We start from the raw sequence: 13,029 nt of genomic DNA on the forward strand, positions 1-13,029 counted from the left end.
TTTATAATTTTGGTTGGTTTTCGGGTCATCTAAACCTAAATTAGGTTGAACCGAACCAACCTGAATTTATTGTTAATTTAAAAATATACATTTTGGTTACTATACAATTATATATGTTAGAATTGGTCAATCCATTAGAATAGCTTGAAGTTAGTCATGCCATAAGAATAGGCTTACTTCGTTAGTTTCCTATGAAATCGGATCTATTAGTTAATCTTTTGCCAATATAAATAGAATATGTCCTCAATAGTGTGAGGCACAGTTTTGCATAAACTTGATAATATATACATTTATTTATTTAATTTTATAATTATTTTTTATTCATTTTAAAAATAAATTTTAACTATTTGAAATATAATTTTACATTATATTTTTTTAAAACCAAAATTTAAATAAATTATTAAAAATCGAATATACATTTTTGAAGTTACGTTAGTTAAAAATCTCAACTAACTCTACCCGAAATATATATATATATATATATATATATATATTATATTATAAAGATTTTCTAAACTGAACTAACCAACCAACCGTAATAACTAACTTTAAATAGGACGATTTAAAAAATATCTAAATGCAATAAAGTTTTGGTTCTGAACACTATCTTCGTCTCCCTCAACCATACTTGTTATTGAATGCTCGGATTACATGGGCTCACTTCAATCTTCGTTGCTCTCTACTCGTTTGTCGTTTCTACCATGTTCACAAGGTATAAAGAATTGAGTAGTCGACCTTGGTCAACCCGTTTGTCGTTTCTACCATGTTCACAAGGTATAAAGAATTGAGTAGTCGACCTTGGTCAACCTGCAATTCAATACAAGCCACATATAGAAAAAGAGGGGCCACAACCTGCAATTCAATACAAGCCACATATAGAAAAAGAGGGGCCAATGTCGGGGTTGAATCGTGATCCTTCTCTAAATTAGTCAATGTTGGACGAAGTACACCTTATTAGACGAACACGACTCTCCACAATGGTATGATATTGTTCACCTTGAGCATAAACTCTCATGGCTTTGCTTTGGGCTTCCCAAAAGACCTCATTCCAATGAAGTTAGTATTCCTCACTTATAAACCCATGATCATTTCCTAAATTAGCCGATGTGGGACTTCCATCATCCAACACACCTCATCTCGAACAAAGTACGCCTCCCCTTAGTTGAGGCTTGACACTTTTTTTTTTCTTTTGGAGTTTTCGAACAAAGTACCCCCTTTGTTCGATACTTTATTCACTTTTGACTATGCCTTTGAGGCTCACAGTACTTTGTTCGATATTTGAGGATTCTATTGACATGACTAAGTTTAGGGCATGACTCTAATACCATGTTAGATGAACATGACTCTCCACGGTACAAAAATGAAATGAAAGTTAAAGGAATGATATGCCTTTTTTTTTTAATTTTATTTTTTAAAATAAAATTTATCATAAATTTGTGAAATAATATAGATAGAGAATGATAAATATAGTTTATTAAATAGCCTATATGGTAAGGGCCCAATCCTTATGTGGTAGGCCCAAACCATTGGCCCGATAAGGGCCCAATCCATCATAAAGCCCAGCCCAATCAAACTCCCCTCCTATACTTTTCACGGCCGTTTCCCCTGTATTCTTTGCTTCAACACTGCCACGGCCGCCGTCGCTCTCCGGCCCTTCAATCTTCTTCCTCGCTCCATCTTCAGGTACTCTTTCTCAATCTCCATCTCTGTTTTTCAAAAGCTTCAAACCTCTGTAACATTGTCGTAACTTGTAGTGATTATATTCCTTACCCTAAGAAACTCAATCGAGAAAACGAAACCGACTGTTTCGGTTGAAATTCCATTTATTCTATTCGGTTGTTGCTAAGATGAGGGTGACAGAGGCCAAGGAGGTTTGATTTTGTAAAGCGGCCGCAAGTTCTCTGCATTGGACGTCACCGCCGGCTTGAGCTCCAGTTAGTGGGTTTGTCGTTGAGGATGGTTGGTAGGGAGTTCTACATTAGCTAATTTAGGGAAGAATCATGGATGATTTTATAAGTAAGGAATGCATCTCCATTCGTATGAGGCCTTTTGGGAAACCAAAAGCAAAGCCATGAGAGGTTATGCTCAAAGTGGACAATATCATACCATTGTGGAGAGTCGTGATTCCTAACATAGTATCAAAGTTATGCCCTTAACTTAGCTATGTCAATAGAATCCTCAAATGTCGAACAAAGAAGTTCTGAGCCTCGAAGGTGTAGTCAAAAGTGACTCAAGTGTCGAACAAAGGGTGTACTTTGTTCGAGGACTCGGAGCTGAGCCTCAATTAATGTGTAACGACCCTGATCCACCGCTAGCAGATATTGTCCTCTTTGGGCTTTCCCTTTCGGGCTTCCCCTCAAGGATTTAAAACGCGTCTGTTAGAAGAAGGTTTCCACACCCTTATAAAGAGTGTTTTGTTCTCCTTCCCAACCAATGTGGGACATCACATAAGGGGAGGTTGTTTGAGGGCTCCACCATAGGCCTCAGGAGAGGCACAAAGAAGGATNTTAGAAGAAGGTTTCCACACCCTTATAAAGAGTGTTTTGTTCTCCTTCCCAACCAATGTGGGACATCACATAAGGGGAGGTTGTTTGAGGGCTCCACCATAGGCCTCAGGAGAGGCACAAAGAAGGATTCGAGCCTCGATTAAGGGGAAGTTGTTCGTGGGCTCCACTATAGGCCTCAGGGGAGGCTCTATAGTGTACTTTGTTCGAGGGGAGGATTGTTGAGGATCGTTGGGAGAGAGTTCTACATTGGCTAATTTAGGGAATGATCATGGGTTTATAAGTAAGGAATATGTCTCCATTGGTATGAGACATTTTGGGACCCAAAAGCAAAGCCATGAGAGCTTATGCTTAAAGTGGACAATATCATACCATTGTGGAGAGTCGTGATTTCTAACAGTCTTGCGGACCAAGAGAGCTTATGCTCAAAGTGGACAATATCATACCATTGTGGAGAGTCGTGATTCCTAACCGTCTTGTGGTTCTGTGTGGGAGGAGGGGGGGTATTTTAGAGAAGCTTGCTCTAGAGTTCTGTGCGGCCCTGGGAAGATGAGGAAAGAATGGGCTTAGAATTAATAGAATCTACTTCCAAAGGAAGAATTCATATGAATTTGATATTATGTCTGGGTTTCTAGTTTGAATGTTCATCCAATGCTTACAATTCTCTTATAATCCTTTATTTTTCGAGTATTTTGACGTTTGTTTAGTTCCTTTTTTCAGGGATATGGTATTTTTGTTGGCATTTCGTTCTCAATCGTGGGGCATATATTATAGTCACTGATCCATCAAAATTTCCTATCTCTATGCTGCAACTAGAGGGATAAAACATGTTATAGGTTCTTGCTTACCATTGTGTATGTCATCTTCCTCTCCTGAATACATCCTCAGAGGTCTTTCTATATATAAGCTCCTGACATTCTTACCTAAACAATGGAAAAATGTACATGTGAGCAATGGTAGAGAATTTATGATTAATTCTATCTTTGATTCCCTTAAAAGCTTTGCCTCTCATGGTCAATTGTCCAAAGCATTTGAAGCCTTCTCCCTCGTTCAATTGCGCCGTAGTTATAATGATTCATTTGACCTCATCGTGCAATCCATCTCCATTCTTCTTGTATCATGCACCACTTGTAGCTCACTCCCGTCAGGTAAGCAACTTCATGGTTGCATTATCTCGTCGGGTCTTGAGGAAGACTCCATTTTGGTCCCCAAGCTTGTCACATTCTACTCGAGCTTTAAACTTCTGGCCGAGGCTCATACCCTTGTCGAGAATTCTAATTTATTTCACCCCTGTCCTTGGAATCTACTCATCACATCATACGTCAGAAATGAACTTCATGAGTCAGCCATTTTAGCTTATAAGCAGATGTTGAGTAAAGGGGTCAGACCAGATAATTTCACTTTTCCCTCCATTTTGAAGGCTTGTGGTGAAACACAAAATCTGGGATTTGGTTTAGAAGTTCACAAGTGTATTAATTCTTGGTCAAATCAATGGAGTTTGTTTGTTCAGAATGCTCTGATATCTATGTATGGAAGATGTGGCGAGCTGGACACTGCACGTAACTTGTTCGACAATATGCTTGACCGGGATGCAGTATCGTGGAATTCCATGATCTCTTGTTATGCCTCCAAGGGTATGTGGAAGGAGGCATTTGAACTATTTGACATCATGCAGAGCAAGTGTCTTGAAATTAACATTGTAACTTGGAATATTATAGCTGGAGGTTGCTTGCGCCTTGGTAAGTTTACTCAAGCTCTTAAGTTACTGTCTCAAATGAGAAATTTTGGTATTCATTTGGACGATGTAGCAATGATAATAGGTTTAGGTGCTTGTTCCCACATTGGTGCCATTAGATTAGGAAAGGAAATTCATGGCTTTACTATCAGACATTGTTATCATAAGTCATCCACTGTTCAAAACGCTTTACTTACCATGTATGCTCGTTGTAAAGACATCACACGTGCATATATTTTGTTTCGATTAAATGATGACAAAAGTATAATCACGTGGAATTCCATGCTTTCTGGCCTCTCACATGTCGACCGGGTTGAGGATGCCCTGCGTCTGTTTAGAGAATTGTTACTATTTGGTGTAGAACCGAACTATGTGACATGTGCTAGCATTCTTCCTCTTTGTGCTCGAGTTGCAGATTTACAACATGGGAGAGAATTTCACTGTTACATTACTAAACGCCAAGATTTTCGAGATTATTTGTTATTGTGGAATGCTTTGGTTGACATGTATGCAAGGTCGGGCAAGGTTATAGAAGCTAAAAGAGTTTTCGATTCATTAAGCAAGAAGGACGAAGTGACATATACTTCCCTGATTGCAGGCTATGGCATGCAAGGAGAGGGGAGGAAAGCGCTAAGGCTGTTCGAAGAAATGAAAAGTGTCGATATCAAACCAGATCATATAACTATGGTTGCTGTCCTATCAGCATGTAGTCACTCTGGTCTTGTGAAACAGGGTGAAGTTTTATTTGCAGAGATGCAAAGTGTGCATGGGCTAAGCCCTCGTTTGGAACATTATGCTTGTATGGCAGACCTTTTTGGGAGGGTTGGTCTGTTGGACAGAGCAAAGGAGATTATCACGAGAATGCCTTGTAGACCGACGTCTGCTATGTGGGCGACTCTTATTGGAGCATGTTGCATCCATCGAAATACGGATATCGGGGAATGGGCTGCAGAGAAACTTCTGGAAATGAAGCCTGAACATTCTGGTTACTATGTCTTGATTGCTAACATGTATGCTGCTGCAGGTTCTTGGAGTAAGTTGGCAAAAATAAGGACTCTCATGAGAGATTATGGTGTGGCCAAAGCTCCTGGTTGTTCTTGGGTCGAAGTTGGCTCGGAATTCGTCTCGTTCTTGGTTGGGGACACTTCTAATCCTCAAGCCCTTGAATCTAAACACTTGTTAGACAGTTTGAACGATGTAATGAAACACGGTACTCTAGTGATGACAGATGATTACGATATCGGTGATGACATTTTTTGAGGAATATCAAATGGATATTTCAAATTATACTGTTTAACAAAGTTTGTTAAGTTGCATTTGGATTCTTACTTTTCCTTTCCGATGAAGCTCGGTTTAGACGTTTAGTTTGGTTCTCGTCTTATGAGGCCGATCGGGATGCCAGCTGACCAGGTATGTCGGTTTTTATCCTACAAGCTAATGGTATTTTCCTTGTTTTGCATGATATATGAATTCCAATGCCTTTTCAGGCTAGCAGCGAGTTGAGCATGGACTTGCTTCTGCAGAACAGGATAGAAGCTGGCATCACCAAATTGTAAGTATCCTTTGCATGTATATTGAGATGTGTACTTGGGAGCTTTTAAGAACATACCTATTTTTAGAATGAATTTATGATCATGTAGTTTTTGAAGATTAGAGCTTGTTGTGACTTGTGAAAAAAACTGAAACACTTCGAATTTATTATAATGGTTTGTAGGGGTGCTCGTGGGTTGGACCAGGGCGAGTTAGGACATCTTTTTAGACCCAATCCAATTGTTCGGGTTGTAAATCTTTTAACCCAGTTCAATCCAACCATAATTTTTTTGAGTTAGGTTGGTTCGAGTCATTTATTCAGTTCAATCCAACCATAATGTATTGTAAGCAAAATATTATTTTAAAATTAACAATAAATTTGAGTTGATTCGGTTCAGCTCCACCAAATAAATTCATAATTGGATTGAGTCGTGTTCATCGAGTTTTTTAGGTCATTGGATTTTTTTTGAACCCCCTAACGCTTTAAACAACAGAACGCATAACTAACCTCAGTCACAAATGTCAAATATTCTTGATTCTTTTAAGGGTAGAGTTGGATTGTAACTCTATTCTTGAGTTGGTCAGGTTGGGTTGGGTTTGTTAGGTTGACCCAACAAAAAAATGTCTGCAAAGTGGACTGATTTTTTCGATTTTTCGATTTTTCGAATTTTCGATTTTTCGATTCAATCCAACCTAAACCGAAAAAAATCATAACCCAATCTAACTTTTATGGTTTACGTTGGGTAGTCTCGGTTAGTCAAGCTATCGAATTATATGAACACTTTTATTATTAGAAGTCGGCAATTTGAGAACATATTATATTAAATGCTAGACTATTTATTAGTCTAGGGGTAGATTCAAGTATATTTTAGTACACAAGAATTTTAGCTTTTTAATTTGAAAAAGTCAAAAAAGATTTGAAAGTTGCATGGTTTTGCAGATCAGGCTGCATCATTTAATAAGTAGCCACTAGCCATAGATTCTATTTTTCTTTTTCTTTTTTGAACTTTATGGAACCTGCTTTGATGATTAAGATGCAACTTATTAAAGGCGATTCATATTTCTATTAGTAATTATTGACAAACACGTCATCGTCATTTTCCTATATAGAATGTTTTGTGTCACAATTGCACTCTTTTAGATTATGCAGCGTTTGTTAAACTCAATGAATAAGTTAGTCGTATGAGAATTGATCTTTGCAGGCAATCTCGACCCAGTTTTTAGCCTTGAGTCACGTTTCAAGAGAAAATGTTCTTATAAAATATAAGATGAAATAAGTTGAAAACAGTTTGAAAGAAAGCATCATATATGTCTATTGCATTGAAAATATGTTGGCAAGAGAGTTTACAACACTGGTATAATCTAGTTATAGCTTTATCTCTCGGTTGATCTGAATTTTGTACAAGGAGATGTTATCACTAGCTAACGAGCTTTAATAAAAGCTTAGATCGTTGGGTTGAGGATTATGAATGTCTTATCACTAGCTATTTGGCAAGAGAGTTTACAACACTTGGTTTGGGAGGTTTGATATAATCTAGTTATAGCCTTATCTCTCGGTTGATTTGAATTTGTTCACTAGCTAACGAGCTTTAATAAAAACTTAGATCGTTGGGCTGAGGATTATGAATGTCTTATCACTAGCTATATGTTGGCAAGAGAGTTTACAACACTTGATTTGGGAGGTTTAGTATAATCTAGTTATAGCCTTATCTCTCGGTTGATTTGAATTTTGCATAAGGAGATGTTATCACTAGCTAACGAGCTTTAATAAAAGCTTAGATCGTTGGGCTGAGGATTATGAATGTCTTATCACTGGCTAACGAGCTTTAAGAGATTAGTAAGATAGCAAGAGTTTCGTTGGGCTAATGTTGAAAAGTTAGAAGATGACTAGTAGGAACTCGGAAAAAGAGATAGACAAGTAGAACCTAAGTGCTAGTTTATAAGAGTCTATGACATAGCGCTTGGGTATGAGTAGAAGCTTGACAATGATTGTGCTCTAAAGATCCAATCAATGAGAGTGAATGAACCTAAATGAAGCGTTGATTGAGCTAAGGTTAGTTAAGAACTTTCAAACTAGAAATTTGAAAATTAAAGCGCACGTTTGAAAAGTGCAAATGAGAGATATATATTTGGAAATAGCCAATAACATTTTTTCTCATGATCTAGAATGGGAACAGCGGCTTAAGCTATTAGGTGTAGGCGCTTTTCAGAGGTGGAATCTTCAAGTTTTTCCTATTTGACCCGGGTTGGAAGAATCTCGTGTCATTGCAACTCTCTAGGGTTGTATCCAAAGAAGAAGGTCCCCACTCGAGTTAAACTTACAGTAAAAACCTACAGTAGTAACCTAAAAACGTATAGATGGGCTCTAGGAAACTGATCAATGAGAATATACAGAATAGTTATATAATTATTTGGGCTAAAATGTTGACTATGCTCCACGAATTTGAGTTACGAGAATAGTTAAGTAGAAAAGGACTCAAATGCATATCGAACTTGTAAGAGGAGTCGGAAAAGAACATGGGTTTTGATGTTCGAGCTATTCCAATTATTTGACCTTACCTAACTGCCACGAGATTCTGTGATTGAGTTACTATGTAGAGCACGGTTAAGAGGTCTTTATTAGTTCTCAAACACATGAAGAGCTACAAAGAACTAAAAAGTAAAAAGCCCCCGAGTAGGTGAGGCTATTTATGTCATCCAAATTTTCGAGCAAGCTTAAAAGCTAGATTCGACGTTGATAAGAAATAAAAGCAAGTTATAAGCTCAAGTGAGTTCAAAGAGTCTAGTCGTAGGACACTCGGTAGCAGTGAAGTTCAGATAAGTAGAACGAGTTGTACCTGTCGAAGTAATCTATGCATGAGTTCAAGAAGAGAGAAAAAACCATGTATCGAAAGTAAGAGCTAGAGCTAGATCTTGTTTTGTAGCGTTCCTCTGGTTTTGTAGCGCTCCTTGAGGAACGACGTCACCTTGAACATTAGCAACATGCCCATAAGCACGGTAGTCATGTATCTAGTGAAATGAATATTTGTGTTAACTAACTCTCGGTTTGTTTACATTGATATTTACTTTTTTGTCTTCATTTTATGAGATTTAGTCGTGTAAGCCAAGACAATTGTTATCATTTGTCTCTTATTCAAATTTGGCCAAAAATCAAAATTTTAAACGATTGACACGAGTAAAAATAACCAATTCTTTATTAGATTTGAAATGATGGAAGTGGGTCGAGAAAAACGAGAAAAATACATAAATAAAAAACGAGAAAAATTAACGTGAAGTATACGAAAAGAAAATTAAAAGGCAAGTTTTGCAAAATAATACAATAAGAATGAGATTGTTCGCCTTTTTGGACGAAATCAACGAGATTCTCAAATTTAGGGTTTGTCTTTATTCCCGTTTTTTATTTTTGTAAACATCGGAGAATAAAGTAGGTACAACATTTTATTCTCTTTCATCATTAGTAAAGTGATGTCCCACATTGGTTGGGGAGGAGAACAAACCACCATTTATAAGGGTGTGGAAACCTTCCCCTAGCAGACACGTTTTAAAGCCTTGAGGTGAAGCCGAAAGGGAAAGCTCAAAGAGGACAATATCTGCTAGCGGTGGATCTGAGTCGTTACAAATGGTATCAGAGCCAGACATCAGAGAATGTGCCAGCCTTCTCACTGTTTCCTGAAGGGGGGTAGACACGAGGCAGTGTGCCAGTAAGGATGCTGGGCCCAAAAGTGGGGTGGATTTGGGGGCGGTCCCACATCGATTGGAGAAAGGAAAGAGTGTCAACGAGGACGCTGGCCCTGAATGGGGATGGATTGTGATGTCCCACATTGGTTGGGGAGGAGAACAAACCACCATTTATAAGAGTGTGGAAACCTTCCCCTAGCAGACACGTTTTAAAGCCTTGAGGTGAAGCCGAAAGGGAAAGCTCAAAGAGGACAATATCTGCTAGCGGTGGATCTGAGTCGTTACAAATGGTATCAGAGCCAGACATCAGAGAATGTGCCAGCCTTCTCACTGTTTCCTGAAGGGGGGTAGACACGAGGCAGTGTGCCAGTAAGGATGCTGGGCCCAAAAGTGGGGTGGATTTGGGGGCGGTCCCACATCGATTGGAGAAAGGAAAGAGTGTCAACGAGGACGCTGGCCCTGAATGGGGATGGATTGTGATGTCCCACATTGGTTGGGGAGGAGAACAAACCACCATTTATAAGAGTGTGGAAACCTTCCCCTAGCAGACACGTTTTAAAGCCTTGAGGGGAAGCCGAAAGGGAAAGCCCAAAGAGGACAATATCTGCTAGCGGTGGATCTGGGTTGTTACATAAACGAACCCTAATTTTTAAGATAACATGATAATTTGTTCTCGTTTTGAAAATAAATATGAATCACGTGAATATTTTTTATGATTGAAAATAAAGCAACAGTCAGCAATAAATACATGCAATATAAACTAAAGTTTCATATTTTCTTCACGTAGAACAAAAAATTTTAATTTTCATTCCGAGATTTCTTATAAAAGTAAAACTCTTTCTATCATTTGACGTTTTAAAAGATTCGGATTTATTCTCTAAATCCAAATAATTTTTTAAAAAAGATTAAACGATACACGAACCATTATGGGCATATGTATAGCATGCTCGGTAGAAAAGTGATCGTGTTCGATGCATCTGGTAGGGACAAAATAGGAATATTTGAAAGCATTATAAAGGTATAAAGTTAAGCCTTAAAATATTAAAGGGCAAAAAGGGAAATATAAAAATTATCATCTCGAAGCATATTTATAAAGTTATAGAACTATAAATATCGATTAGTCAAATATACGAACAAAATCAATAAGTGGTAATTTCTTTTTTGCTTTTTAACTTTTATTATTTTAATATTATAATACAAATTTTATTATTTAATATATTAATTACTTTGGAATAATAATTAATTAAAAAATTTAGAAATCCAAAAAGCCGACTTACAAAAATGTTCTTTTTTTTTTTCATTATTAATATATATTATTTATTTAAAAGTTTAAATAATATATTTTAATTTTTAAAAAAATTAAAAATATGATTTATTTTCAAAAAACTCTTAAATTTACAAAACAATTTTTAAAAAATTAAAAATGTATTTACCGTTAAAAAAAATACCCATAAAAATTTAAAAGTAGTTTAATGCATTTAACCTTCATAAAAAAAATCAAAAAAGTTTTTACGGGTCTATATATAGACGGAAATCATATAATCATTTTTAAACTTTTTATCGTTATTTTTTAATGTTTATATTAATGGTAAGAATATTTTTTAACTTTTTAAATATTTTTTTGAAAATTCAACAGTAAAATAAAAATTTTGAAAGTTTAATTAAATATTTTTTTAAAGTAAATATTATTTTTTGAAATAAAGTATTAACGATTTTCATCCAATATTTTTTTAAATTTTTTTTAGAACTTTTTGAATCAGATATTATTAAAAAAATTAAAGTTCAAAAATATTTTTTAAATAAAATATAGAGTTGACCCAATAATAATAAAAAATAAATAAATAATATATATATATATATATACACACGTAAACAAAATTCATAATGCTTTTTTTTAATAGGCTTTTTTTTTTCTTTCTTATTTTCTATTGTTTAAAGGAATCTTTCCCTAATAGAAAAAATAAAAATAAAAAAATAAAAACAAAAATTGGTCAAATTATACATCATTAAAGGTGACATAAGTGACTTTTTACATATGTGACTAATAATATATATATATATATATATATATATATATATATTTTAAATAAGTTTATACTATAAAGAAAATGAATCATTTAATTAATTTATCCTAAACTCTAAATCCTAAATATATATATATATTTAAAAATATATTTTTATACTAATGAATCATTTAATTTATTTATAGATTTGATGTTATTAACCCTATATATATATATATATTAAAAAAAATTTATACAATAATTTAATTTATTTATAGATTTTATGTTATTTGCAACTCTAAATCCTAAATATATATATTTTATAAAATATATTTTTATACTATAAAGTAAAGAATCATTTAATTTATTTATAAATTTATGTTATTAACCTAAACTCTCTCTATATATATATATTTATTTAAAAAATATTTTTATACCATAAAGTAATGAATTATTTAATTTATTTATAGATTTTATGTTATTAACCCTAAACTCTAAAGTATATATATATATATATTTTTTTTTTATTTAAAAAATATTTTTATACCATAAAGTATTGAATTATTTAATTTATTTATAGATTTTATGTTATTAACCTTAAACTCAAAATCTTAATTATATATATATATATATATATTATAAAATAATGAATCATTTAATTTAGTCCGTACTATTACTTCTGACGATGGTGTGGAATTAACTCTTTTTTTTCCCTTCCTATAACCAGACTCACCTCCTTATTCATGAGACGGAATTGTCTAACTATTCAATCCTGTAACTCAATCACCTTCTTTCTTTCGCCTATGGATTCGTAAACTAAGACTCAACATGAATGAGACGGATGGCACTCTGTTACTATATATATATATATATTTATACTATAAAATAATAAATATTTTATTTTATTTTATAGATTTTATGTGTCTTTTATATATTTTAAAAAATTATTGAATTTTGTATAAGAGTAAATGAACAAAAAAAAAAAAAAAAAAAAAAAAAAAANATATATAAAAAGTAAATATTTGTAAAGTAAAAATAAATTTAAATTAGTTCGATTCAATACAATCTAGTTTTAAAGAATTTACAAAAATTTTATTTATTTGAACGTAACACAAATTCAAATAAGTTCATAATCAACTCATAAAATCGACTAGATTTTCGGGCCATTGCATTTTTAAACACCGATATAAAGGTAAGACTCTGCTTTAATTTTCATATTAGTCTACTTTATTAATTTACGAATATCAAATTTAATGGTTTGTATTATTCGATTCATAGAATTTCGATGAAAACTCCAATTCTAAATTATAATGAATTTGGAAGAATTTTTCTCCAATTTCAAATATTAAGTAAAATATTTTAATTCGATGTTTATTAGAGTGACATCTTAAGAAACAAAAATTTAAATATATGATTCAAATAAGTCAAATCAACTCAATACAAAAAAATTTATGGTTGGATTGCATTAAATTTTTATTATTTAATAATGTTAAAAAATTTACAACCCGAACTATATATATATATATATATATGTAAATACAAATTAAAAATAAAAATTTGTATAAAACACTGCCCCTTC

The 13,029-nt window shown here is 34.0% G+C and overlaps 1 protein-coding gene across 4 annotated transcripts; it reads left to right on the top strand.

Annotated features, from left to right (window-relative positions):
• Positions 1 to 1,627: 1,627 nt before the first annotated feature.
• On the top strand, positions 1,628 to 6,067 carry LOC111796916 (pentatricopeptide repeat-containing protein At1g71490). Of its 4 annotated transcripts, none has more exons than XM_023679718.1 (4): positions 1,628 to 1,683; positions 3,225 to 5,649; positions 5,727 to 5,791; positions 5,954 to 6,067. In XM_023679718.1, the coding sequence occupies exon 2, from the start codon at positions 3,361 to 3,363 to the stop codon at positions 5,497 to 5,499; it is 2,139 nt and encodes a 712-aa protein (XP_023535486.1). In that variant the 5' UTR covers positions 1,628 to 1,683; positions 3,225 to 3,360; the 3' UTR covers positions 5,500 to 5,649; positions 5,727 to 5,791; positions 5,954 to 6,067. The 4 variants fall into 4 exon arrangements, with proteins under 4 accessions (XP_023535486.1, XP_023535488.1, XP_023535485.1 ...); XM_023679720.1 differs by lacking the exon at positions 5,954 to 6,067 and having other exon boundaries at positions 3,225 to 4,243; positions 4,838 to 5,649; positions 5,727 to 5,874; XM_023679717.1 differs by lacking the exon at positions 5,954 to 6,067 and having other exon boundaries at positions 5,727 to 5,874.
• The last annotated feature ends 6,962 nt before the right edge of the window (positions 6,068 to 13,029 follow it).

Source organism: Cucurbita pepo, chromosome LG06 (assembly GCF_002806865.2).
Source record: "Cucurbita pepo subsp. pepo cultivar mu-cu-16 chromosome LG06, ASM280686v2, whole genome shotgun sequence".
NCBI classification, from domain to species: Eukaryota; Viridiplantae; Streptophyta; class Magnoliopsida; order Cucurbitales; family Cucurbitaceae; genus Cucurbita; species Cucurbita pepo.

What these genes read in the sequence shown, in the direction of transcription:
- LOC111796916 (XM_023679718.1), top strand. Translation starts at nt 3,361, where the DNA reads ATGTCATCTTCCTCTCCTGAATACATCCTCAGAGGTCTTTCTATATAT.